At 45.1% G+C, this 26,553-nt stretch overlaps 1 protein-coding gene across 2 annotated transcripts in view; it reads left to right on the top strand.

Moving 5' to 3' along the window:
- Positions 1 to 1,061: 1,061 nt before the first annotated feature.
- bmp7b (bone morphogenetic protein 7b) overlaps positions 1,062 to 26,553 on the top strand; it is a 226,690-nt gene continuing 201,198 nt past the window's right edge. Inside the window, exon 1 of one of the 2 annotated variants that reach the window (XM_038802915.1) lies at positions 1,062 to 1,812. In XM_038802915.1, the coding sequence (XP_038658843.1) occupies positions 1,419 to 1,812 (394 nt within the window). In that variant the 5' untranslated portion in view covers positions 1,062 to 1,418. The remainder of the gene's footprint in view (positions 1,813 to 26,553) is intronic. The other variant, XM_038802914.1, reaches the window with a different exon arrangement.

Raw genomic sequence — 26,553 nt, 5'->3', positions numbered from 1 at the left:
AGGTGTTAGTGACTGAATCAATGTGGTCATTCATACAGGAAATTTGTCTGTAGTCCTATTATCTCAACTATTTACACCCAACAAAACTGCCCGCATAGACATGATCACTGATTCAGGACACTTCTCCCTGTTATCTCAGCTCTTTACACCCAGCTTCCTCATAGGATGATTGAGGTCAGGCAATGCTACATTATCGCTCAACTATGATACTCAACATTTCTTCCCACTATGGCTCAGCCAGAGCTGAGCAGGAAAGTTCTGGCCTTGTTCCCTGGCCTGGCTGAACTCAGAATGTTTGTAAATGTTACAATTAGTTTCAGTGCCATTCTGACAGAAGGGATAGTTCAGTAGGGGGTTTCGACTTCTGACTGTTTCCCAAGGATAAGTGCCAGAAACAACTGATGTGTGGACTGAAGCAGGGCCGACTGTGATGATTCCCCCAGAGTTCAATAACCTGCACAAACTCACCATCTGGTTGTACACATTATAAATAGCCGCTTGAGCAAGATACTGGAGGGAAACATGTCTTCACAAGGGGTTAATAATGTCAGGGGATAATATGAGAGAACTTAAAGATACTTCCCCACTAAAATTTAAAGGAGGAAATTTAATTAATTTTGATGGATATCGAAAGATGTGGTCACATGAAGACTTTCTTCTTCAAACAAGTCTGATTGTTGTTGTTATAATCCAGCTATGCATGAAATTACTGTTGTGTTGGGTTGCGATAACAACAGTGACGGTCCTTTAAAGCAATTAATTGTATATGAAGCAGGTTGGGATGTTTCTGAGAACTTGCTTTCTTCCTCTCTCTTCCTTCCTGCCCTCCTCACACATTAACAGGTTCACAGAAAGGGATGTCGATAAAGCAAGAGGGACACTGTGGATAAAATCCCTGACAGCAACTGGGAGTTCAAAATAATTCCATTGGATAAAAAGAAAAAGGCAAGGAGACACCCTGCTCTATGTCTGCCTCACCCCCTCATTCTTCATCAGCAAGCAGTTAAACTCAAAAGCCCATCCCTCTCATTTAATTACAGACGCCCTTAAGACATTCAGATAATTTGCTGTTGTTACTTTTGAGTTTAGACTAGAGGGTGCTCCTCCCACACAAGCAGCCTCCTGCTGGCTCCGTCTGAACCAGACAACTGCACAGATTTACATGCAAAGGGATCGCAACTCCTGTAGGTGAAGAAACTCTCCAGCTCTCTCGCTTAATTGTGGGAGTCAGCTCGGACAACATGGGTTCTAAACTGTACCTTTACTTGGATTGCTTTGCCTGGGCAACCTCGACTAAGCAGTAAAGAGGGGAAAGAAAAAGAGAGTGAGAGAGAAAAAGAGAGAGAGAGAGAGAGAGAGAGGGAAAGTGATCATGTTTGTGTAGAGGAATCACACAGCAGCCCAACCTGAGAGTAAGAATGAGCTTCCTGCTGTTAATTAGAAAACCTGTAACAGGACTTCTCTGGAACTGCTTCTTGCTGCAGACTGTTTTGGGAAGTCTCACCACTGACAACGGGATCCATTCCAGTTTCATCTATGGTCGCCTAAAGAGCCAGGAGAGGCGGGAAATGCAGAGAGAAATCCTCTCGATCCTGGGTCTGCCTCACCGCCCTAGACCACACTTGCATGGCAAGCACAACTCAGCGCCCATGTTCATGCTGGATCTCTACAATTCCATGTTGATGGAGGAAGCGGGGGGCTACTCATATCCATACAAGGCCCTGTTCACCACCCAGGGACCTCCGCTGGCCAGGCTACATGACAGCACCTTTCTCAGTGATGCCGACATGGTCATGAGCTTCGTCAACCTGGGTGAGTCTTGAACATTCGTTCGATTCAAAATACAGCCAGGCCGTGAGGATGAATCTAAATCAATTCAATGGCGTTTTGTTTTGTATTCTCGGTGCTGTTGTAGACAGTTGTAAAGGTTCTTGATAAAATTTGGCATTTTGAATGAGTATCCACCTTAGGTAGGAACAAAATTGTTAAAATTGTAAGTGTCCCTTTAACTCGAAGGTCAGCACAGGCTGCAGGACATTTATTTAGGAATGAGTTGTATTCCCACAATCACCCAACTTACTGTTCAATTAGTACTTTTTCCTTCTTCCTTGAGTTCACCCTTTTCAACTGCTCAAGTGGTCTTTACTAGTGAGTCTTTTGAGGTGCCGGTTCTTCAATCAGCCACTGGAAGCTACAGCCAGGGTGTCAGTTCCTCCTTTCCCCTCTCTCTCCACTCACTTGATTTTTTTTCCTCTCCTCCATCACTACCCTCCTTTTCACAGAAAGCATTTAACTTTCTCACGAGAACAAAAGACAGACCTGTGTCGACACAACAGAACACAGGAACATACCAGTTTGGCACAGTGTCCACAGAAAGAGCTTTAACACAGAAGACCTCAGAAATAAGAATTGTATCTTTAAGATGATCAGAAAAAGGACCAATGTGATGAGAGAGTTTTTAAAATGCATGTCTGTATGATCTGGAATGCACTGCCTAATAATAACTGAAACAAATTCAATCACAAGTTTCAAAAGGATAAATATTTGAAAAGCAGAAATTTGCAGGACACTGGGGAATGAAGAGGAAAGTAGTGCTAAATAGAGAGCTCTTTCAAAGAGCTCACAAAAACACAATAGGCCGAATGGAATTATTCTCTGATTCTTCGTCAATCTGGAATGGAAAGAGTTAAGGAATTGAGTTGACATGCTCTGATAACTGTAGGTTTGCCTTTTTGTGCTGGTGTAGCGTTTATGTTCATGCTGCACTTTAGGGGTTAAAATCTCAGCTCATAGATATATATTTGAGGGCAGGGGAACGTTTCCTGGTTAAGTTTCCTGGTTAAGTATTCACACTGTGGCCTGTCTCCCGGCAGTTCTGTTCTGCGGAGCTGTTGAATGTAAACCTCACTTGATGCAGTCACCTCAATCAAACTGAGCAGCTGGTAATATTTCTATTAACCCTTTGAATACTGGAGTATTCCTCCTCTTCCACCTTCCCCCTCTCCCACACTTTCCTGACACACAGTCCCAAGTCAATGAAAACTCTTTGTATGTGGTCCATTCTTCATATAGTGTTTAAATGACCATTGTGTAAAGGCTTCACCAGTGAGCTAAGCTCTTGTCTTTAAACTAAATGTCACACGGGCACACTTTCCAGCAGGGGTGAGTGGTTGTAATCAGGAGCAGAATTATTTGCGTTTTATAACCCAGGCGAGCTAACATCAGTTTTAAGTTAAATTGCTTTCTTGCTGAGATTGACTAACTTAGATTCAGACCAGAACCTGACCCTTTCCCTTGCTGTCAGGCCACTTTCTATCCCTTTGATCCCAATATTTCACCTGCTATATATTGTAAATCACTTGGTTTGGATTCTCATTTTATAGATTATTAGAAATGTAAGTTGGGCTGTTTCCATAATGGGTAATTGATCCGCAATGCGACTTTTTCACCCAGGCAGCCACCTGAAAATATGTAACAATAATGTTGTAGCGTCTGTCAATATCAAACACAGCCAATGTAACAAGCAGAAATTCCACCGTGGTGCGAATAGGGTTTCCAGCAAAATTATGGCGGAGCAGTGAGAATAGTTAAGGAACCTCACCCCCTAAACACGCTTTTAAATTGTGGGCAAGCCTCAAGGAGTGATTTCTACTGTAGTCTCAGGAATGGACCTATGCTTGAAAATCGGAGAATGATTCTATGTCTGTAGCCAGGGAAATAGAGAGATCATGACACTTCCACACTGATCAATATATTTGTAAAGATCACTCTCTAAATCTACAATGATCAACAAGTGTCAGCATGATCCATTACAAAAATGAACCCGATTAATCTCTGCTCCTTGTTTAACTTTGGCAGTGCTAGCAAGGCTACCTGATCTTCCTAAGGTTTTAGCTTATGATTAACGCATCTGTGTTAGATCCAGTGACTTAAGAACAACACAAACTCAGCTTAATCTGATCACATGTACTGTTCACAGGAATTCTAGCTGGCAAACTCCACAACCTTCCTTGCCCAGAATCAGGTCCCTGGTTAATTCCTGATATGTGTGGCGTGTGGTGTGTTGGCCTTTATTGGTAGAGGGATTGAGTTCCGGAGCCATGAGGTCATGTTGCAGTTGTACAAAACTCTAGTACGGCCGCATTTGGAGTATTGCGTACAGTTCTGGTCGCCTCATTATAGGAAGGACGTGGAAGCTTTGGAACGGGTGCAGAGGAGATTTACCAGGATGTTGCCTGGTATGGAGGGAAAATCTTATGAGGAAAGGCTGATGGACTTGAGGTTGTTTTCGTTAGAGAGAAGAAGGTTAAGAGGTGACTTAATAGAGGCATACAAAATGATCAGAGGGTTAGATAGGGTGGACAGCGAGAGCCTTCTCCCGCGGATGGAGGTGGCTAGCACGAGGGGACATAGCCTTAAATTGAGGGGTAATAGATATAGGACAGAGGTCAGAGGTAGGTTTTTTACGCAAAGAGTGGTGAGGCCGTGGAATGCCCTACCTGCAACAGTAGTGAACACGCCAACATTGAGGGCATTTAAAAATTTATTGGATAAGCATATGGATGATAAGGGCATAGTGTAGGTTAGATGGCCTTTAGATTTTTTCCATGTCGGTGCAACATCGAGGGCCGAAGGGCCTGTACTGCGCTGTATCGTTCTATGTTCTATGTTCTATGTACCCAGTTAGCTGATTTTAGTTAATGCAAAAATTGAGATATTAGAAATGGTTGAGTATTCCTGGGCGAGGAAAGATTAACCAGGTGTGCCATTGTCATTTCCGTTGTCTATACTGCCCTCTAGCAGGTTGCAGAGGTTGCAGGTTACTCATGATCCTTATCCGGTAGTTGTGCTGGACAGTGTATAGAGGGAGGCCTATGTCAAACTGTTCTCTGTTCTTTTGAGAGAATATAATAAAAGCATTTCTATGGTGCCATTCATTCACTACCTTCAAACATCCCAAAGTGCTTCATAGTTAATAAAAAACTTTTGAATTGTAGTCACTGTTTTAATTTAGGAAACATAGCAGCCAACTGATGCAAAGTAAAATCTCACAAACAGCAGTTTGATGATGACTAATGATGTTTTTAACGATGTAGATTGAAGAATAAATATTGGCCAGGATGCCAGGGATAATTCCTCTGCTCTTCTTCGACATGGTGCCATGAGATTTTTTACATGCATCCGAGAGAACAGACAGGGTCTAGATTCTCCGGTTGCTGACGGCAAAATCACGTTCGGCGATTGGCTGGAGAAGCAAAGTTCCTGACCAAATCAGGGACGGCGCCGCTTTCGCAATGCTCCGCACCTTCCAAAGCAGCATATTCGAAGACGAACCGACGGCCTCAGGATGTTGCCTGAGGCCCTCCCCCTGCCCCCCGATGCCCGTCCTCCCCCGCCGAGTTCCTGACTGCGTGGCTCTTTCATGGTCTCATCCATCGGAAACTCAGCGCTGCTGCTGCGGACTCAATCCAGTGCCGCCACAGTCAGGGGAGGGCCGATCCGCGGGCAGGGGGGACATTACCAGGGGCTGTGGGCAGTGTTTGGGCAGCGGTCCGGGGCATGTGAGCAGGCCAAAGGGGGGGATCTATTTCGCAGGCCAGGTCCACAAGCGAATGGTACAATGTTGCATTCTCAGGGCCGTATCGGCAGCGAGAGCCGGGTGCTCTACGTTGCCGCCATGTTAGCCCCCAACTACACGGAGGAGCGGTGGCTGTTCTGCTTCGCATCTTCGGGTATAAAACGGCACCATTCCCATGCCAGCCCCGGACCTCAGTTTAACATCTCAACTGAAAGACAAGGGGCGGAATTCCCCGCTCCCGCGATGAATCGGGAAGGTCGTCGTGAACTTGGCCGAGTTTCACGATGGCCTCGGAGACCGCTCCTCGCACCCCATTCACGCCCACCCAGGGGGCTAGGAGCGACGCTCCGTCATTGTCGGCCGCCGGGCCTTGACACTTGTGTCAAGGCGGCGCGCCGAGAATGACGCGACAGCGGCGCCTAAGTGATGTCAGCCGCGCATGCACAGGTAGGCTGGCTCCAACCCGCGCATGCGCGGCTGACGGCACGACGGCTGACGGCTCCAACCCGCGCATGTGCGGTTGACGGCTTGCCCTCCGCTGCCCCGCAAGACTTGGCGGCTTTATCTTGCGGGACGGCAGAGGGGAAAGATTCCCCTTGAGACTCCGGCCCGACGATCGGTGGGCACCAATCGCGGGCCAATCCCCTCCCAAGCACGGCCGTGGTGCTCGCTCCCCTCTCTGCCCCCCACAAGCCTCAAACGAACATCTGGCGCCATGTTTATGATGGCAGCGACCAGGTGTGGTTGCCGCCGTCGTGAACCGGTCAGGAACAGCAGGCCGCTCGGCCCATCCGGGCCGGAGAATCGGCGGTCGCCGTGAAAAACGGCGAGCGGCGATTCGGCGAGCGGGGGGGGGGGGCCAGGGCGGCGTGTCGTGAGTCGCCCGGCCCTCCCGCGATTCTCCCACCTGGCATGGGGAGCGGAGAATCGCGCCCAAGCTCTGACAATGGAGCACTCATTCACTACAGCGCTGGAGTGGCAGTTTATAAGTATCTATATTTCCATCTTAACTACTGCTTACAATAGCAAGTTTCACATTCGAATTGCTTGCTGGATAAAGGGGTTTTTCCTGAATTAATTGCCAGATTCATGGCTCTAGTTTTCCATATCAGTGCAAATGGAAACATTTTCTCTACCGTTACACGAACAAATACTCCTCATAATTTTAAAGAGCTCTCTAAGTCACCCCTCAGCTTTCTTTACTACAGCAAGAAGCCCAAGTCATTTTTGAAAAGAGAAGAGTGCAGCTCATTGTTTCATTGTTCCTCAGCACGCTACTACCCTCCCCTCCTTAGGTTTCCACATTATGTATGAGCCTTTGGCCACCTGGTTGGTTTTACCCAACTTTACTGGATAACTGTCTGTCAAAAGCCTTCAGTTGACATAGATCCAGTCATGTTGGCTGTGAGTTTAAATTTGATGGAAGGGAAGAACCCAATCAAACCTTCTCCAGCCTCTTCTGCAGTTTGTGTGCAATTCTTAAGATGATCGAGGGGATAGAAATCCAGGTCTTTCCATAGAAGGAAGGAAATGGGAAATTGAGGGATGGGCAAAGCAATCCGGACTGGTATTTATTAGTATGGTTATATCTGCTGTTCCGGGCAGCATGGTGGCGCAGTGGGTTAGCCCTGCTGCCTCACGGCACCGAGGTCCCAGGTTCAATCCCAGCTCTGGGTCACTTTCCGTGTGGAGTTTTACCATTCTCCCTGTGTTTGCATGGATTTCGCCCCCACAACCCAAAGATGTGCAAGGTAGGTGAATTGAACACGCTAAATTGCCCCTTAATTGGAACAAAAACTGAATTGGGTACACTAAATTAAAAAACTTTTTTTTTTAAATCTCCTGTTCCCTCCTCCTTCAGTTAGGTGCAGCTCAGAGGATGTCCTGGGAATCTGTTGCAGCATTCACTGTGCTGAAGCTGTTTTGTGGGACATGTGTGAGAATTAGTAGCACTGGGCTCCTTCTGGAAAAGCTCTCTCAACCCAATGCCTCTCTATCTGACCGTGAGTTCAATTGGTAACTCACAAAACCAGTCTGTACCAGTGAAATAACCAAATAAATTACCTCACTAAAATTTAGGGGCAGCACGGTAGCATAGTGGTTAGCATAATTGCTTCACAGCTCCAGGGTCCCAGGTTCGATTCCCGGCTGGGTCACTGTCTGTGCGGAGTCTCCTCTTTATCATGGATGTCCAATCCCTCGATACCTCTAATCCTCACCAGGATGGTCCGAGGGGTTTCCTCTTCTTCCTTGAACAGAAGCACGAACAATTACCATCCATCACCACTCTCCGTTTCACTGAACTTGTCATCTCACTGAACAATTTCTCCTTTAACATGTCTCATTTCCTCCAAACCAAAGTGGAGGCTGTGGGTACCTGTAGGGTTCCCAGTTTTGTCCCTTTGTAGGGTATGTAGAACATTCTTTGTTGCAGTCCATCCCACATCTCTTTTATTGGTACATTGATGGTTGTTTTGGTGCTGCTTCATGTTCCCGCCCCCTACCTCCAGCTACTTGCCCACAGGCTTGGAGATAATCCACAGAACAGATGGGGAGCACTGCTCAACCTACACTGCCTTCAATCCAAAATCAATTCCATTCGAACTTCAGTCATAGAGCTTCAGGACGCAGATAATGTTTGTGTGCATGATCACTCAGAAACGGAACTTCATTGTTGATTCTTCTCTGATGCATATCAGAAAATGGACCTTTCACTACACACTCGGAAAACTTCTTACCAGATCCCACAGCAAAGCACCTTCACTTGTCCCTCACTCAGGTACCCTGGCAATTAGTCTTTAATTCCTGGAACCTCTAGGGCAACTTTAGGTAGAGGCAATAAATGATCTTACCTAAAGGCTATTACTGAGCCAATTGGATGTTTTACAACAATACAACAACTTTCATCCTTGCTATATTTACCAAATTAAATTTCCCAAATTTCTGTGGTGAGATTTGAACCTGAAGCCTCTTAATTACTAGGTTAGTATCATAACCGGAAGATTGCTGTATCCAATTTGGATAGGTGGTCACTGATAGTATCAATAGCGATGAACAGAGTTATTTTCAAATATGTTTATTAAAATGTTTCTATATTATTCAAAACCATGCAAAACAATTAATCTAAATTACACAATGGAAGAAAGGGACAAATAAACAAAAACTTTAACCCAAAAAACTAAACTAAACCCCTTAACAGATAATGGTGACTAGATCCTTGAAAAGTAAATGAATGGCTGCCATCTTAGGTAGAACCTTTCTACCGACCCCCTAATGATGTTATTAACCTTTACAAATGTAGAAAACATGTGAGGTCACAGAACCAAACACGGCAGCATGGTAGCATTGTGGATAGCACAAACGCTTCACAGCTCCAGGGTCCCAGGTTCGATTCCGGCTTGGGTCACTGTCTGTGCGGAGTCTGCACATCCTCCCCGTGTGTGCGTGGGTTTCCTCCGGGTGCTCTGGTTTCCTCCCACAGTCCAAAGATGTGCAGGTTAGGTGGATTGGCCATGCTAAATTGCCCTTCGTGTCCAAAATTGCCCTTAGTGTTGAGTGGGGTTACTGGGTTATGGGGATAGGGTGGAGGTGTTGACCTTGGGTAGGATGCTCTTTCCAAGAGCCGGTGCAGACTCGATGGGCCGAATGGCCTCCTTCTGCACTGTAAAATCTATGTATGTAAAAACTGAGGCACGAGGTGGAGTCGGAGAGCCCCACCCAAACAGAATTCATCTCCGGGCTATCAATGAGGTGACATCTACCTTCACCCATGACTGATACCACAAATATGGTCACCAGCAAACATGGATCCAAATCTACATTGAGTATCTCCGACATGGTGTTCAAGAAAGGGGCCCAGAAGCTTACCAACTTGGAACAAGACCCGAACACATGAGTGTGTTCAGCTGGCCCCCAAGAGCAGTGCTCACACTTGTCTTTCACCCCAGAGGAAAATCCACTCATCCTTGCTTTAGTCAGATGTACCACCTTAAATTGAATGAAACTTAGCCGAGCACATGAATTACAATTGACCCTGCAAAGGGTCCACACCTCACCATCCAGAATGGCACCCAATTCACCCTCTCATTTCATCCTCACCTCACTCAACGGAGCTGACTCCACTGAGAGGATATGGCCATATGTTCCCAAAATAGTCCCCCTCTCAGACCCAGCTGAAGACAAAATCCTCTTCAACAGGATAGAGGTTCGTGCCAAGGGAAAGAAGGGGAAAGCCTTGCGTGAAAAATCGTGAATCTAAAAGTACCTGAAAAGACTAGAACCAGGCAGTTGGAATTTCTCTGCCAATTCCTTAAAACTGTTAAACCTTCACTCTACAAACAGGTCTTCAAACCACTTGAAACCACTTCCCCTCCCATGACGTAAACATTGAGTCAAAACCTGCTGGTAGAAAAAGGTGGTTGTTGCAGGTAGGGGCAAGCAAATATAGGGAACAGAGTTTGAAATGCTGCCTGAACTTTTTCCAAATTCTCAGGGTGGAGACCACCACTGGATTCAGGGAAAACCTCACCAGTGAGAAAGGCAACAATGCAGTAACTATTGCACCAAGGCTAGAAACAAAGCAGGAGCTGGCTGCTATTTGTCCCCACATGGAGCCAGGATCACTAAACCACAACAATATCTCCTGAAAATTGGCTGCCCAATAGAAAAACAATAAGTTGGGAACAGCAAAGCCCCTGTCTATCTCTCAAGAGATTGCCTATCTCTTTGGACTGAAGCCCTATGGAGCCTTAGAGTATTACCCGCCCAAATAAAGGAGGACATTAATTTGTTGACTTTGATGAAAAAGGACTTGGGGAGAGAAATAGGGAGACATTGAAAAATAAATAAAAATTACAGGAGCACATTCATTTAATTCCTCTGAAACCAAGGATATGAGGAGGTTATCTCACTTCTGCAAGTCCGACTTGACACTGTCAACCAAATTAGTGTAATTTAAGTTATGAAGTGAGGACCAATTGTATGCCACCCGGATCCATAGGAGGTGACGGAAATAGAAGGTAACATCCCCAGTTGGGCTCTCCTCCCTAGGGGGGTTGACAAAGTTCAACTTGCAACCAAAGAAGGTGCCAAAAATCCTAAGCAGCTTCATTATATCTTCCGTAGGGAATACTGGGTCTGTAATAGAGAGAAGTTGGTCATCTGCGTAAAGGGAAACCTGATGCTCCACCCCACCAGCACCATCAGCAAACTATCTTCACCCTCCTCGTCCTCGAATACTACCACACCCAAATACGCATACAAATAGAGGCAAAGTTAACATAAAAAACCTAAAGAAAACAAGGGGAAAAAAATGAATCCCGTTTTGGGTGCGTTTAGCAGTCGCCAAGAACAATCCCGCTATCAAACGGAAATTTCTCTTTTGGCCTTGGCGAAGAACACTCAGCTCATCAGTACAGTGCACACCCTTTGTTAAAAGGGAGTAATCGAGGGGCTTATGGGTAATCATGGCAGGAGAGCTTGTACCCGTGATATGCTCCTCCTGTACTATGTGGCAAATGATGGAAGCTTCAGTTGTCTCTGGTCACCACGTGTGCAAGAAGTGAGTCCAACTGCAGCTACGGGCTAACCACATTTTGTAGTTGGAGCTGAGGGTGGGTTGCCTGTGGAGCATCCATGATGCTGAGCAGGTCATGGGTAGCACATTCAGTGAGGTGGTCACACCGCAGGTGAGGATTGAACAGGCAGAAAGGGCATGGGCGAACATCAGGCGGAGTAGAGGAAGGCAGGTAGCACAGGAGTCCCCTGTGGCCATCAGGGCATACTAAACAGGGAGGGCAAACAGGCAGATATCCACATTGGTACCAATGATATAGGCAGAAATAAATGAGGTCCTGGAAGCAGAATTTAGGAAGTAGATTAAAAAACAGGACCCAGAAAGTAGTAATCCCTGGTTTACGTCCGGTGTCACATGCCAGTGAGCAACGAAATAGGAGGTTAGTCCAGATGAATTTGTGGCTGGAGAAATGGTGCAAGAGGGAGAGCTTTAGATTTCTGGGACATTGGGACCATTTTCGGGAATGGTGGAACCTGTACAATGCCGATGGTTTGCACCTGTACCAAAATGAGACCAGTGTCCTTGCAGGAAGGTTTGCTGGTGGGTTTAAACTAACTTGGCAGGGGTCTTGGATCCTGAGAAAAGGTTCAGCAGAGGATGCACAGAAAAAATTAGAAGTGACAGCAAATGCGTAGGAAGCCATAGGATGTTTGGACCAGTTAAAGAACAAAGAGAATAGGGGAGTGATAATGGGGGATTTTAACGTCCCAAATATTTACTAGGGTAGCCATAGTGTGAAAGGTTTAGATGGAGCGGAATTCTTAAAATGCAACCTGGAAAACGTTTTTAGCCAGTATATAATAGGACCTATGAGAGAGGAGACAGTCATAGAACATAGAACATACAGTGCAGAAGGAGGCCATTCGGTCCATCGAGTCTGCACCGACCCATTTAAGCCCTCACTTCCAACCTATCCCCAAAACTCAATAACGTCTCCTAACCTTTTTGGACACTATGGGCAATTTTGCATGGCCAATCCACCTAACCTGCACATCTTTAGACTGTGGAAGGAAACCGGAACACTCAGAGGAAACCCATGCAGACACGAGGAGAATGTGCAGACTCCGCACAGACAGTGACCCAGTGGGGACTCGAACCTGGGAGGCTGGTGCTGTGAAGCCACAGTGCTATCCACTTGTGCTACCGTTCTGGACTTAATTTTCGGTAACGAAGCTGGGCAAGTGGTTGAAGTATCAGTGGGAGAACATTTTTCAGAAAATGTCATAACTCCATGAGATTCAATATTGTTGTGAAAAAGGACAAGGATAGGCCTGAGATGAAAGTTCTAAACCGGAACAAGTGTTTTGGCCGGAGTGGACTGGGAGAAGGCACTTTTAGGTAAATCTGAGACGGAACAGTTGGACAGAAGGAAATATGATGTGGAGATGCCAGGATTGGACTGGGGTGAGCACAGTAAGAAGTCTTACAACACCAGGTAAAAGTCCAACAGGTTTGTTTCAAATCACTAACTTTCAGAGCACTGCTCCTTCCTCAGGTGAATGAAGAGGTGGGTTCCAGAAACATATATCTTAACAAAGTCAAAGATGGAAGACAATGCTTTGAATGCAAGCAATTTGCAGGAATTTAAGTCTTTACAGATCCAGAGATAGGGTTTCAGCCTGTGAGGGATAGAAACTGGGGACATGAGAAATACTCAAGTAGTAGAGGTAAAGGTGAACTGATGGGCGATAATAAGGAGAGTGCACCTCAGATTAAAAAATAAATCCAGGAGGTTGGAAATAACATGAAAAGTTTCAAATATTTTCACTGTAATAAACTAGGCCATGTAAAGTCACAATGTTGGTGGTTGAAGAAAAGCTTTGACTTTGTTAAGATATATGTTTCTGGAACCCACCTCTTCATTCACCTGAGGAAGGAGCAGTGCTCTGAAAGCTAGTGATTTGAAACAAACCTGTTGGGAAGGCTGATATGGTAAAACAGGATAAAACAGTCGGGTTTGTTAAAGTGGTAAAGGAAAGTTCAAGTGAAGTGAAGGAGGTGCAAAAGATTGTACAGCCTGATCAAGAGGTGATTTATAAGAAGGTGCCAGATGTCTTTACATAATTCACTTGTGTGGGTAAAGTTTACTTATGTGTATCAGGAGGAGAAGGTAAAGAAGTCACAATTTTAAGAGATACGGGAGCTAGCCAATCTTTAATGGTAAGAGATGAAGAGTTATGTTTGGGAAGAATATTGCCGGAACATCCAAATAGACTTAACCCTTTAAAACTGGTACAGGTTAACAAAGAGATTGAGAATATGCTTAAAAATGGCATAATTGAAGTGGGTTGCAGCCAATGGAGCTCACCCATAGTGATGGTACCTAAACCAGACGGTACTCAACGGTTGTGTGTGGACTATAGAAAGGTTAATGCAGTTACAAGAATGGACTCATCCTATCTCACGTTTGGAGGATTGCATTGAGAAAGTGGGAAAATCAGCTTTTATTTCCAAACTGGATTTACTTAAAGGTTACTGGCAGAGGTACCTTTATCCGAAAGGGTGAAGGAGATTTCAGCTTTTGTGACTCCAATTCAAAGTTATGCCATTTGGCATGAAAAACGCCCCAGCCACATTTCAAAGGTTAACTAGCAAAGTTGTTTCCGAATTACAATTGTGTGGTATACATTGACGAACTGGTAATTTTCAGCCAGGCATAAAAAGAACATTTAAAATATCTGATGGAGTTATTTGATCGACTTCAGGAGGCGGGTTTGGTGATAAACCTAGCCAAAAGTGAATTTGGAAAAGCCCAAGTCACTTTCCTTGGCCAGACAATTGGATAGGGTTGAATGGTCTCACGGGATTGGAAACCAAAAGTTATTGAGCAGTTTCCAATACCCTCGACAGGACGGGAAATAATACGATTTCTTGGTATGAGTGGATTCTACTGGAAATTTGTGCCAAATGTTTGTAGCGTGGTTGCTCCACTAATGGACTTGCTGAAGAAACGTCGGAAATTTCAGTGGACAGAAGACTTTCAAAAGGCATTTGACTGCCTGAAAGCTGTGCTAACCAATGCTCCTGTGTTGGAGAATTACAAAGGACTCTGTAATCAGATTGAACTAAAGTATCTGACTTGAAAGAGAAATGCTGAGGCACAGAGAAATGGATGGATCGTGCAGAGACCTTCTTGTTCAAAGAGACTGTCAATAGAGATGGATTCCTGTTGGAGGAAGAAGAAAAAAAAAAATGGACTATATTATTATACCTGTTTGCGTATGTTGTTTTTTGAAATGAAAACGTATCTTTACTGTGTGCATTTTTTAAAGGATAGTGAAAAGGTGAAAAATGAAACCATCTTGAAGTTGATGGTTTATTTTTCTTTCTTGGGGAGAGGTATCATGTGAAAGTACTTTTAAGAAATGGGTCTTTAAGAAATGGGTGTTTATCAGTGATGTCAGAGTGTGGGTGGAGCTGGCTGTCTGACTGCTTTACTTTTGTTTTTGAGCAGGCTGCTATAGCGTGTTTTTAGTTTCGTTTTCAGAGAAGAGCAGTGAAAGCCAGCAGATGTGCATGGATCTCTTGACAAGCTAAAGAGTATTCATTCGGATGATTTCAAAGGGATGACTGATCTTATTAGAAAATCTAAACCTGATCTTTGTGTTAAAACGGTCTTTTGTTTTTGGGTTGTTGTTTGGGAATTTATTAAGGATTACTTAGTGTTGTATTCTTTGGGGGTTGTATTTGAATTGATGGTTGCGAAGATGTTCACTGTATGTTTTAAAAAGCTTAACTTGTGTTCATAGAATAAACATTGTTTTGCTTTAAAAATACTTTTCGATTTCTGCTGTACCACACCTGTAGAGTGGGCCGTGTGCTCTCCATACCACAATCTATTAAAAGTTGTGGGTAGGATGAACTCCATGATACACTTTGGGGTTCTCTAAAACACTGGCCCATAACAATATTCTGATCGCTTGTCCATCAGGGATGGCTTTTTTAATGTGTTTCGGGTGGAAGTTGGAGAAGTGGAGCATCGTGAGGTTATCCGTGAGCTTACAGTAAAGCAAAGTGCTGAGGTGACCATCCTTGATGGAGATGAGTGTGTCCAAGAATGCAACTGATTTTGGAGAGTAGTCCATGGCGAGTCTGCTGGTAGGATGGAACTTATTGATGTCATCATATAGTTATTTCAGTGATTCTTCACCGTGGGTCCAAAGGAAAAAAATGCCATCCATGTATCTGGTGTATAACGTCGGTTGAAGGTCCTGTGCAGTGAGGGGGTCTTGTTCAAACTTGTGGATGAAGACATTGGCATATTGAGATGTGAATCTGGTCCCTATGGCAGTTCTGTGTGTCTGGATGAAGCACTTGTTGTCGAAGGTGAAGACATTGTGATCCAGAATGAAGCGGATGAGTTTCAGAATTGCGTCTAGAGATTGGCAGTTGTCGGTGTTGAGTACTGAGGCTGTTGCAGCAATGATGACATCATGGGGGATGCTGGTGTTGAGTGCCAAGATGTCCATTGTGACGAGGAATGTTCCTGGTTCAACTAGTCCATGGGTGCTGAGTTTCTGTAAGAAGTCCGTCGTGTCACGACAGAAGCTGAGCATTCCTTGTACGATGGGTTTCAAGATGACCTCGATGTAGCCAGAGAGGTTCTCATACAGGATCCCATAGCCTGATATGATAGGACAGCCTGGTGTGTTGGCCTTGTGTATTTTCGGGAGGCAGTAGAGATCTCCAACATGGGGAGTATGTGGGATGAGAGCACATAGGGTGCTCTGAAAGTCTGGATCCAAGGTCTTGATCAGTCTGTTGAGTTGGCGGGTGTGTTCCTTGGTCGGATCTGCGGGTAACTGTCTGTAGTGTTTCTGGTTGTTGAGTTGTCGGTATACTTCTTTGAAGTCGTCTGTTCTTTTCAGTATGACGGTGGCCCCTCCTTTGTCTGCTGGTTTGATGACGATATTGCGGTTGGTCTTGAGAGTGCGGATAGCGTTGCATTGTGCTTGGGTGACGTTCGGGGCTGTCTTGTGAATGCGACTGATTAATCTGGCATTGACGCGACTCCTGACGGCTTGAGCATACATGTCGAGTCTAGGGCAGCGGCCTTCAGGAGGGATCCAATTCGACTCTTTCCTCTTTGGTTGCTGCACCACAGATCTCACGGTCTGTTGTTCCAGTTTATTGGTTGTCTCTTTGGGTTCACTGTCGGCCTCTTGTGGTCTGTGGAAGAACATCCGGAGCCTCATTTGCCTGATTAATTCCTCCGTGTCTGCCGCGAGACTGCTGGGGTCCATTTTTGTGAGTGGTGCAGAAATAGAGCCCTCTGCTGAGGACTTTGATTTTGTCTGGTTGAAGAGTGCAGTCCGACAAGTTGACAATAGATTTCCCTGTATTGTTTTCTACTGTGGGACCGGGGGAGGCTTGGTTGCTGCTGGTGGTGATGCCAAGTTTCTCAAGCTTTCTGTTCTTGGTGCGCATATAGGTGCATAGTATCCTTGTCTCATCTGTTTGGCGGTGTTCCGCAGCTGGTCTGCTGCGTCCTGAGCGCAAGTTGAGAATATGGCCTCTATTTTGGTTTCCAGGTTGCGGCATCTGCTGTAGAGCTGGCGTACAAGGTGGTTGAGGAGTGTTGGAGAGGTGCGACGGCAGAGTCACTTAGCGTAGTCGGTGTTGTAGGTCGACTTGAGTGAGGTTATGACTTTTGGGATCTTGTCTGCTTTCTTGCATCTTTGTAGAAACTTAACGCCAGTGTCTATATGCGCAATCTTCTTGGAGATCCTCTCCACTGTGAGCCGTCAGTTTGCGGTGTCGATGGTAGCCATGATGTGGCGATGCCGCCGTTGGACTGGGCTGAGCACAGTAAGAAGTCTTACAACACCAGGTTAAAGTCCAACAGGATTGTTTCAAATCACTAGCTTTCGGAGCACTACTCCTTCTCCAGGTGAATGAAGAGTAAAATTCCAGAAACATATATACAGACAAAGTCAAAGATGCAAGACAATGCTTTGAATGCAAGCATTTGCAGGTAATTAAGTCTTTACAGGTCCAGAGATAGCGGTAACCTCCGGTTAAAGAGATGTGAATTGTCTCAAGCCAGGACAGTTGGTAGGATTTTGCAAGCCCAGGCCAGATGGTGGGGGATGGATGTAATGCGACATGAATCCAAGGTCCCGATTGAGGCCGTACTCATGTGTGCGGAACTTGTCTATATGTTTCTGCTCGGCGATTCTGCGTTGTCGCGCATCCTGAAGGCCGCCTTGGAGAACGCTTACCCGGAGATCAGAGGCTGAATGCCCTTGACTGCTGAAGTGTTCCCCGACTGGAAGGGAACATTCCTGCCTGCTGATTGTCACGTGATGTTCATTCATCCGTTGTCACAGCGTCTGCATGGTCTGCCAATGTACCACGCTTCGGGACATCCTTTCCTGCAGCGTATGAGGAAGACAATGTTGGCTGAGACGCACGAGTGTGTCTCACGTGTAATGGTGGTACCCATGTCGATGATCTGGCATGTCTTGCAGAGATTGCCATGGCAGGGTTGAGTGGTGTCGTGGTCACTGTTCTGAAGGTTGGGTAGGAAATAGGAAGAAGGAAATAGGGAGAGTCCAAGGCCAACATGTTTCAATCAAGAAAAAGGGTGGGACAAACAAATCCAGTGAACCCTGGATATCAAGGGATGTATAGCATTGGATCAGGAGAGAAGGAAGGCTTATGGTAGATACCCAGGGCTTAAAACCGCAGAAGCCCTAGAGGTGTACAGAATGTGTAAGAGGGAACTTAAAAAGGGAATTCGGAGAGTAAAAAGGGGACATGAAAGGATATTGACAAGTAAAATAAAGGAAAACCCTAAATTGTTCTACAAGTAAAAGGAAAACTAGGGAACGAGTAAGGCCTATAAAGGACCACGGTGGTAATTTGTGTGTGGAGCCCAAGGATGAAGGTAGGGTTCTAAATGAATACTTTGTGTCAGTGTTCACTTGTGAAAGGGACAATGTGGGTATAGAAATCAGAGAAAAGAACTGTAATAAAATTAAAGTGATTAACATAGGCAGAGAGAAGATTCTGAGTGGTCTAGCAGGCTTAAAAGTAGACAAATCTCCAGGGCCAGATAAAATGTTTCCCAGGCTGTTGAATGAAGCAAGGGAGGAAATAGCAGGGGCGCTAGCAATAATTTTCAACTCCTCTCTGGCCACAAGAGAGATGCTGGAGGACTGGACAATAGCCAATGTGGTACCATTATTCAAGAAGAGAGGAAGGGATAAAGCAGGAAACTACAGGCCAAACAGTCTAACCTCCATGGTGGGGAAACTATAGGAAGTAATTCTGAGAGACAGAATTAATCTGGAGAGGGATTAATTATGTCTGGCCAACTTGATTGATTTTTTTGAAGAGGTGACCAGGTGTACAGATGAGAGAAATGCATTTGACATAGTCTAGTTGGACTTCAACAAGGCTTTTAATAAGGTCCCACATCACAGATTGATAGCAAAGATAACAGCCCATGGGATCCAAAGAAATTTGACAAATTGGATCCAAAATTGGCTAAATGGCAAGAAGCATAGGGTGATGGTCGAGAGGTGTTTTTCTGACTGGAAGCCTGTCCAGTGGGGTCCTGCAGCGATCAATGTTGGAGCCCTTGCTACTTGTGGTTTCTGTAAATGATTTAGATATAAATATAGGAGGGTTGATTAGTATGTTTGTGGATGATGCGAAAATTGGTGGGGTAGTAAATAGTGAGGAGGATAGCCTTACCTTACAGAGGGCATACACGGGCTAGTCAGATGGGCTGATCAGTCGCAAATGGAAATCAATCCGGATTAGTGAGAGATGCTGCACTTGGGCTGGATAAACAAGATAAGGGAATACATAATAAACAGCAGGATCCTGGGAATCACAGAGGATCAGAGGCACCTTGCATGTGCAAAGGTCCCTTAAGGTAGCAGAGCAGGTGGATGCAGTGGTTATGAAGGCATATGGTATACTTGCGTTTATTAGCCGAGGCATGAAGTTTAAGAGCAGGGAGGTTATGCTGGGACTGTATAAAACACTGGTTGTTTAAAACAGCTACTGTTCTTTGTACAGTTTTGGAATCCACATTATAGGAGGGATGTGATCACAATGGAAAGGGTGCAGAGATTTACCAGGCTGTTGCCCGGGCTGGAGAGTTTTAGATATGAAGAGAGATTTGATAGACTTGGATTGGTTTCCTTGGAACAGAGGAGACTGAGGGAGAACATGATTGTGATGTGTAAAATTATGAGGGGCAGAGATAAAGTAGACAGGAAGAACCTTCCCCCTTGATGGAGGTATCAATGACTAGTGGGCATAGATTTAAAGTAAGGACAGAAAGTTTAGAGGGGATGTGAGGAAAAACCTTTTTTCCCAGACAGTGGTGGGAGTTTATAACTCGATGTCTGAAAGGGTGGTGGAGGCAGAGACCCTCATTAACATTTTAAAAGTATTTAGATGTGCAATTACGATCTCAAGGCATACCAGTCTATTGACCAAGGGCTGGAAAATGGGATTAGAATAGTTAGGTAGTTATTTTGACCGACGCAGATGTGATGGGCCGAAGGGCCTTTTCTGTGCTGCGTGACTTGCTGATGCTATGAGATTGGGGCGGCATTTTAAAATGCCGTCCCAATCTCTCGCCCCCACACCGTGGCCTCCGGAACTCCTCAATGACCCAAATTCGGAGATCCTTTAGCCCGCCCTCACCCCACTAGGGAAGGGCACCCCTGGGTCCAATCCCCGGCATGGGCAACCTGGAACAGGGACACCGCAGTGCCCTGCCAGCCTGGCACCCTGGCAGTGCCCCGCCAACCTGGTAGTGCCTCCCAGGCCATTTATATATAAAACAAGAAATATCAAGGCCTTTGCAGTCAGAAAAATATGTATTCCATATTACTCTTTGAATCATATTAATCAGGTAATTATGTACCCACGTTATCACTGTCCCAGTAATCCCTAGTGCTTTTATTTTCCACATAAGTCTGTTATGCGGAACTTTATCATGTGCCATTTGCCAGAGTGTACTACCTACATCAGTCACCTCTGTTAAAAATTCAATCTTTAACATTCTGCCTTAAACTAACCTGTGCCGGCTGTTAATTATTAACCCATGCATCGCCAAGCACTATTTTCAGCGCACTTCCCAGCTACTCATTCAGGCTCAAACAAACTACGTAAATCCGGTTGGTACTTAGCGGAGGCCTTAACCATCATATCCTAGCCATCACCACCAACACTTATTTTCACCTGTGCAGTGTTGCTGCGCTTCTATTACTGACACCCTTACCCATTCTTAGTCACCTCCAAGGCTCCTTAAGTTCCACAAACTGCCAGTTTCCAAGACACAGCAACCTGCATTCTGCTCCGTATTAAGTCTCGTTTGTCCACCATTGACCTAAGCTGGCCTCTGTCCCACAATTTATTGAATTTGAAATACTTATTTTTCTTAAATTCCTTCCTGCCCCTTTCTGCACATTCCTGCAAGTCTTATACTATCTTCTGTGGCACCCTAATGATGTATTGACTCTGCTAATTCCCTCCCTTCACCTCAGCAGGAATGATCTGAAGTGAGCTGGTTCCACACACTCCGTGCCCTCCTCTGCATTTCAATTCAGCTCCACTTCTTTGAAAGTCTTATCAAAAGTTATTTATCTGGCCAGATTTGAGTCATCTTCTATTATTTTCTCCCTGCAAGACGCCTATCCCCTTCCATGCCAACTTCCAAATGTGAAGTGCCTTGGGACATTTTTCTTTACGTTAAAGGTGCTACATGAATTCAAGTTTGTTGGTTATTGTTATTGTTATTTCAGGTTATTGTGTTATTACATAGGATATTCGGCCTAATCAAGCAGTGTAGTTGTAATGTCACTGGACTAGTAAATCGGAGACCCAGGTTAATGCTCTGGGACATGGGCTCATATTCCACCATGGCAGCTGGTGAAATTTAAATTAAATTCATAAATCAGGAATATGAAGCTAGTAATGGTGACCATGGCAACTATCATTGATTGTTGTAAACACCTATCTGGTTCACTATTGTCCTTTAGGGAAGGAAATCTGCCACCCTTACCCAGTCTGGCCTACATATGACTCCAGACCCACAAATGTGGTTGATTCTTAATTGCCCTCTGAAATCGCTAGCCAGCCACTCAGTTCAAGGGCAACTGGGAATGTCCACGTCCCATGAAAGAGTTACAAAACAGACCGTTCAGGTGTTTATGCTCCACTCAAGCCTTGTCCCATCTTTCCCCACCTGAATGTACCATTGTAACCCTTGATTTCCTTGTCCCTGATATGCTTGTCCACTTTCCCCTTAAATGTATCAATAGCATTCACTCCCTGTGGCTTGTGAGTTCCACATGCTCACCACTCTTTGGGTATTGAACTTTCTTCTGAATTCCCTACTGGATTTTTTGGTGACTATCTCATATTGATAGTCTCTAGTTATGCTCTTTTCTACAGGAGGAAACATTCTCTCTGTGTCTATTCTATCAAAACCTTTTTATAATTCAAACTTAGCAGGGCGGCACAGTGATACAATGGTTAGCACTGTTGCTTCACATTGCCAGGGTCCCAGGTTCGATTCCGGCTTGGGTCACTGTCTGTGCAGAGTCTGTACGTTCTCCCGTGTCTGCATGGGTTTCCTCCGGGCGCTCCATTTCTTCCCACAAGTCCCGAAAGACATGCTTGTTAGGTGAATTGGACATTCTGAATTCTCCCTCAGTGTACCCGAACAGGCGCCGTAGTGTGGTGACTAGGGGATTCACAGTGACTTCATTGCAGTGTTCATGCAAGCCTACTTGTGACAATAGTAAAGATTATTATATTATTATTAGATGGAATATAATGTAGGAAAATGTGAAGTTATACAGTTTGGCAGGGAGAATAAAGGAGCTGAATATTACGGAAATGGAGGAAGACTGCAGAAAGTGGCAACACAAAGGGATTTATGGAACCTCGTGCACAAATCACAAAAATTTTACATGCAAGTTCACAGGTAATAGGGAAGGCAAATGAAATGTTGTCCTTTATTTCAAATGGTATGGAGTATAAAAATAGGGAAGTATTGCCAGAACTATACAAAATACTGGTTAGAATACACCTGGAGTACTGTGAACAGTTTTGGTCCCCTTACCCAAGGAAAGATATACTGGCATTGGAGGCAGTCCAGAGAAGGATCATTAGATTAATCTTGGGTATGGAGGGATTTTCTTATGAGGAGAGGCTGAATAGGTTGGGCCTATATTTATCAGAGTTTAGAAAAATGAGAGGCAACCTTATTGAGACATGTAGGATTTTCAGAGGGCTTGGCAGGGTAGATGCTGAGAGGATGCTTCCCCTTGTGAGAAAATCTAGGACCAGAGAGCATAATCTCATATTAAGGAGTCTCCCATTTAAGACAGAGATGGGGAGGAATTTGTTTTCTCAGATGGGAGTTAATCTGTGGAATTCTTTACTGCAAAGGGCTGTAGAGGCTGGGTCATTAATTGTGTTCAAGTCTGAGTTTTAAAAAAAATCAGTAAGTGGATGAAGAGTTGTGGGTATGAGGTGGGAAAGTGGAGTTGAAGATTATCATATCAGATCAGTCATCATTTCATTGAATGGAGGGGCAGACTCAATAGGCAGAATGGTCCACCCTGCTCCTACATCTTATAGTCTATTAGGTCACCACTCAGCCTTCTTTTATTTCAAGAGAAAAAAGACCCAGCCTGTTTGTCCTTTCCTAATATACACACATTTCTGGTATCATCCTTGTATATCTTCTCTCCACTCACTCCATTGCTTCCATTTTCCTTTTCTAATATGGCAGCCAAAACTGTAAGCAGTGCTCAAAGTGGCCAACTGAGGTTCGATGCAGGTTTGATAGGGCAGCACAGTAGCACAGTGGTTAACACAGTTGCTTCACAGCTCCAGGGTCCCAAGTTTGATTCCCGGCTGGGTCACTGTCTGTGCTGAGTCTGCACATCCTCACCGTGCCTGCGTGGGTTTCCTCTGGGTGCTCCGGTTTCCTCCCATAGTCCAAAGATGTGCAGGTTAGGTGGATTGGCCATGCTAAATTGTCCTTAGTGTCCAGAAATGTGAGGTGGGGTTACTGGGTTACAGGGATAGAGTGGAAGTGTTGGGTTAAATAGGGTGCTCTTTCCAAAAGCCAGTGCAGACTTGATGGGCCAAATGGCCTCCTTCTGAACTGTAAATTCTATGGTCTATTCTATGGTCTAATTGGTATAAATTCCTGACAACAATCCCACAGCCAATTTATCAGATGTAATCTCTAAAGTCCTGCCACATGGTGATGGACAATTATACAACTTATTGGAGAAGGAGAATATCTTTATTCTCAACGAAGTCCAGCACATCAATGCATCAGACAAAGCTAATGTATTTGCCATCAACTTCAGTCAGAAGCGCCAAGTGGATAATCTGCCTCAGCCCCCTCTGTAGGTCCCCAGCATCACAGATGCCGGTCTTCAGCCAAATAGATTCACTCCACATGATATCAAAAAATTCTGAAGGCACTGGGCACTGCAAAGGCTATGGGCCCTGACAACATTTCAGCAACAGTATTGAAGATTTGTGCCCCTTGCCAAGCTGTCCCAGTCCAGCTACAACACTGGCAATCCCCTGGTAATGTGGGAAATTGCCCAGATATGTCCTGTACACAATAATCAAGACAGATCCAACCTGGCCAATGACTGCCCCATCAGTTTACTCTCAATCAGCAACACAGTAATAGAAGGAGTTATCAACAGCACGATCAAGCAGCATTCACTCAGCAATAACCTGCTCAATAGCACTCAGTTGGGTTCTGCCATTGCCATTCAGCTCCTAATCTTATTACAGCCTTAATCAAAACATGGATAAAATATTAGAGCTGAAGAGGTGAGACAAGAGTCACTGCCCTTGACATCAAGGCAGTATTTGGCAAAGTATGTCATTAAGGAGCCCTAGCAAAACTAAAGTTAAGGAGCTTGAGCAAAACTAAAGTCAATGTGAATCAGGCAGAAAACACACCAGTGATTGGAGTCATATCGAGAACAATGGAAGATAGTCATGGATGTTGGAATTCAATAATTTCCGTCCCGGGTCATCACTGCAGGAGTTCCTCAGGGTAGTGCCCTCAGCCCAACCATTTTCAGTTGCTTCATCAATGACCTCCCTTCCATCATAAGGTCAGAAGTGAGGGCTTTCACAGTTGACTGCACAATATTCAGCACCATTCATGACTCCTCAAGCTCTAAAGCAATCCATGTTGCGTGCATGGAAAGTTTTTTACGCAGAGGATGTGGGTGCCTGGAATGCTTTGCCAGCGAAGGTGGTAGAGGCAGGCACGATAGCATCATTTAAGGTGCATCTAGACATATATATGACCGGGCGGGGAAACAGAGGGAATTAGATCCTTGGAAAATAGGCGACAGGTTTTGATAAAGGATCTGGATCAGCGCAGGCTGGGAGGGCTGAAGGGCCTGTTCCTGTGCTGTAATTTTCTTTTCTTTGTTCTATGTTCATATGCAGTGAGGCCTGGACAATATTCAAGATTGGATTAAATGGCAAGTAACATTTATGTCTTACAAGTGCTAGGCAATGGCCACCTCCAACAAGAGAGAATCTAACCATCGCCCCTTGACATTTAATAGCATGACCAACACTGAATCCCCCACTATTAACACCCGGGGGGTGACCATTGACCAAAAATTAACTGGACCATGGCAGACTGTACAATAGGTGAAGTCACATGGGATCAGAGGTGAGGTGGTAAGATGGAGACAGAACTGACTCGGTTACAGAAGCAAAGGGTATTTTTTTCAACGGAAGGTTGTGACTAGTGGTGTTCCACAGGGATCTGTGGTGGGGCCTCTGTTGTTTGTGTTGTTCATAAACGATTTGGAGGAAAATGTAGCCGGTCTGATTTGTTAGTTCGCGGATGTTAGGTTGGTGGAGTGGCAGATAGCGTTGAGGATTGTCAGAAGATACAATAGGACATACATAGGTTGGAGATTTGGGCAGAGAAATGGCAAACGGAGTTTAATCCAGACAAATGTGAGGTAATGTATTTTGATAGGTCTAACATAGAGAGGAAATATACCGTAAATGGCAAAACTCTTAGGAATATAGAAAGTCAGAGAGATCTGGGCATACAGATCTTTGAAGGTGGCAACACAAGTGGGCAAGGTAGTCAAGAAAGCATACTGAATGTTTGCCTTCAGTGGACGGGGCATTGAGTATAAAAACAGGCAAGTCATGCTACAGTTGTATAGAGCCTTGGTAAAGCCACACTTGGAATATTGCGCACAATTCTGGTCTCCACAGGAGGTGGAGGCTTTGGAGAGGGTGCAGAGGATGGTTACCTGGACGTTGCCTCGTCTGGAGGGTTTTAGCTATGTGGAGAGGCTGAATAGACTCGGACTGTTTTCATTAGAAAGACGGAGGCTGAGGGGTGACCTGATAGAGGGCTACACGATTATGAGTGGCATGGATAGAGTGGATGGGCAGGCACTCTTCCCCAGGGAGAAAGTGGTCAGTCACCAAGGGACAGAGGTTTAAGGTCCGTGGGGCAAAGTTTAGAAGAGATGTGCGAGGCAGGTATTTTACGCAGAGGATGGTAAGTGCCTGGAACGCATTGCCAAGGAAGGATGTGGAAGCAGATACATTAACGGCGTTCAAAGGACATCTTGACAAACACATGGATCGAATGGGTATGGAGGGATAAGGCACAAGGAAGTGCTGAAGGTTTTGGAAAAGGTTGGTATCGTGGCCGGTACAGGCTTGGAGGGCCGAAGGGCCTATTCCTGTTGTTTTGTTCTTAGTTCTATAGTAACATAGGTGTTTCTTTCTTTAGGTTTTTCATTTCCTAAAGGACAGTAAAGTATGAACAGGGCAGGTTCAGTATCAAAGATCTAAGACACTGCTCTCGAAGAATTTCCACTGGAAAAACTCAGCTTTCAAAAAATGGGTCAGGTTTATTAATTCGGTGCTAAACATAACTCCACCCAGTCCGGGATACTGGGTCCAGCTACAGTCGTGTCCTTTCCCTTTAAGGAGATGTTCCTTTTGATGGTTCCCCACAGAGTTTGGTGAATATGACATTTGAAACTATAAAAGCAGCTCTGGGGAGCAGTTGATGGAGTGATACACAGGCTGGAGGCACGCGCAGCTGCAACCTGTGTTGTGTTAAGAGTTTGGAACATGCAGCTCTGCATTCCAACTCGCTGCAGGCTTTCACTGGAGCCTGGCCAAAGGTCAGTGTGGACATCCCACAGCCTCTCTTAAGAGCCACACTGAGCCTAGCACTGAAGCCAGCTGGGCTGGTTTAACTTAAAAGTTTGAATACTCTTAGCTGCTCGCTACATTTTCTTGTCCTGGAGCGAGGGATGCAGCTAATTCAGGGTGGGATCCATCAATTCCGTGCTTTGGAAGATTGCCACATCGCCACGCAATCCTG

Source organism: Scyliorhinus canicula, chromosome 7 (genome assembly GCF_902713615.1).
Source record: "Scyliorhinus canicula chromosome 7, sScyCan1.1, whole genome shotgun sequence".
NCBI classification, from domain to species: domain Eukaryota; kingdom Metazoa; phylum Chordata; class Chondrichthyes; order Carcharhiniformes; family Scyliorhinidae; genus Scyliorhinus; species Scyliorhinus canicula.
This window is presented reverse-complemented; position numbering and strand designations above follow the sequence as displayed.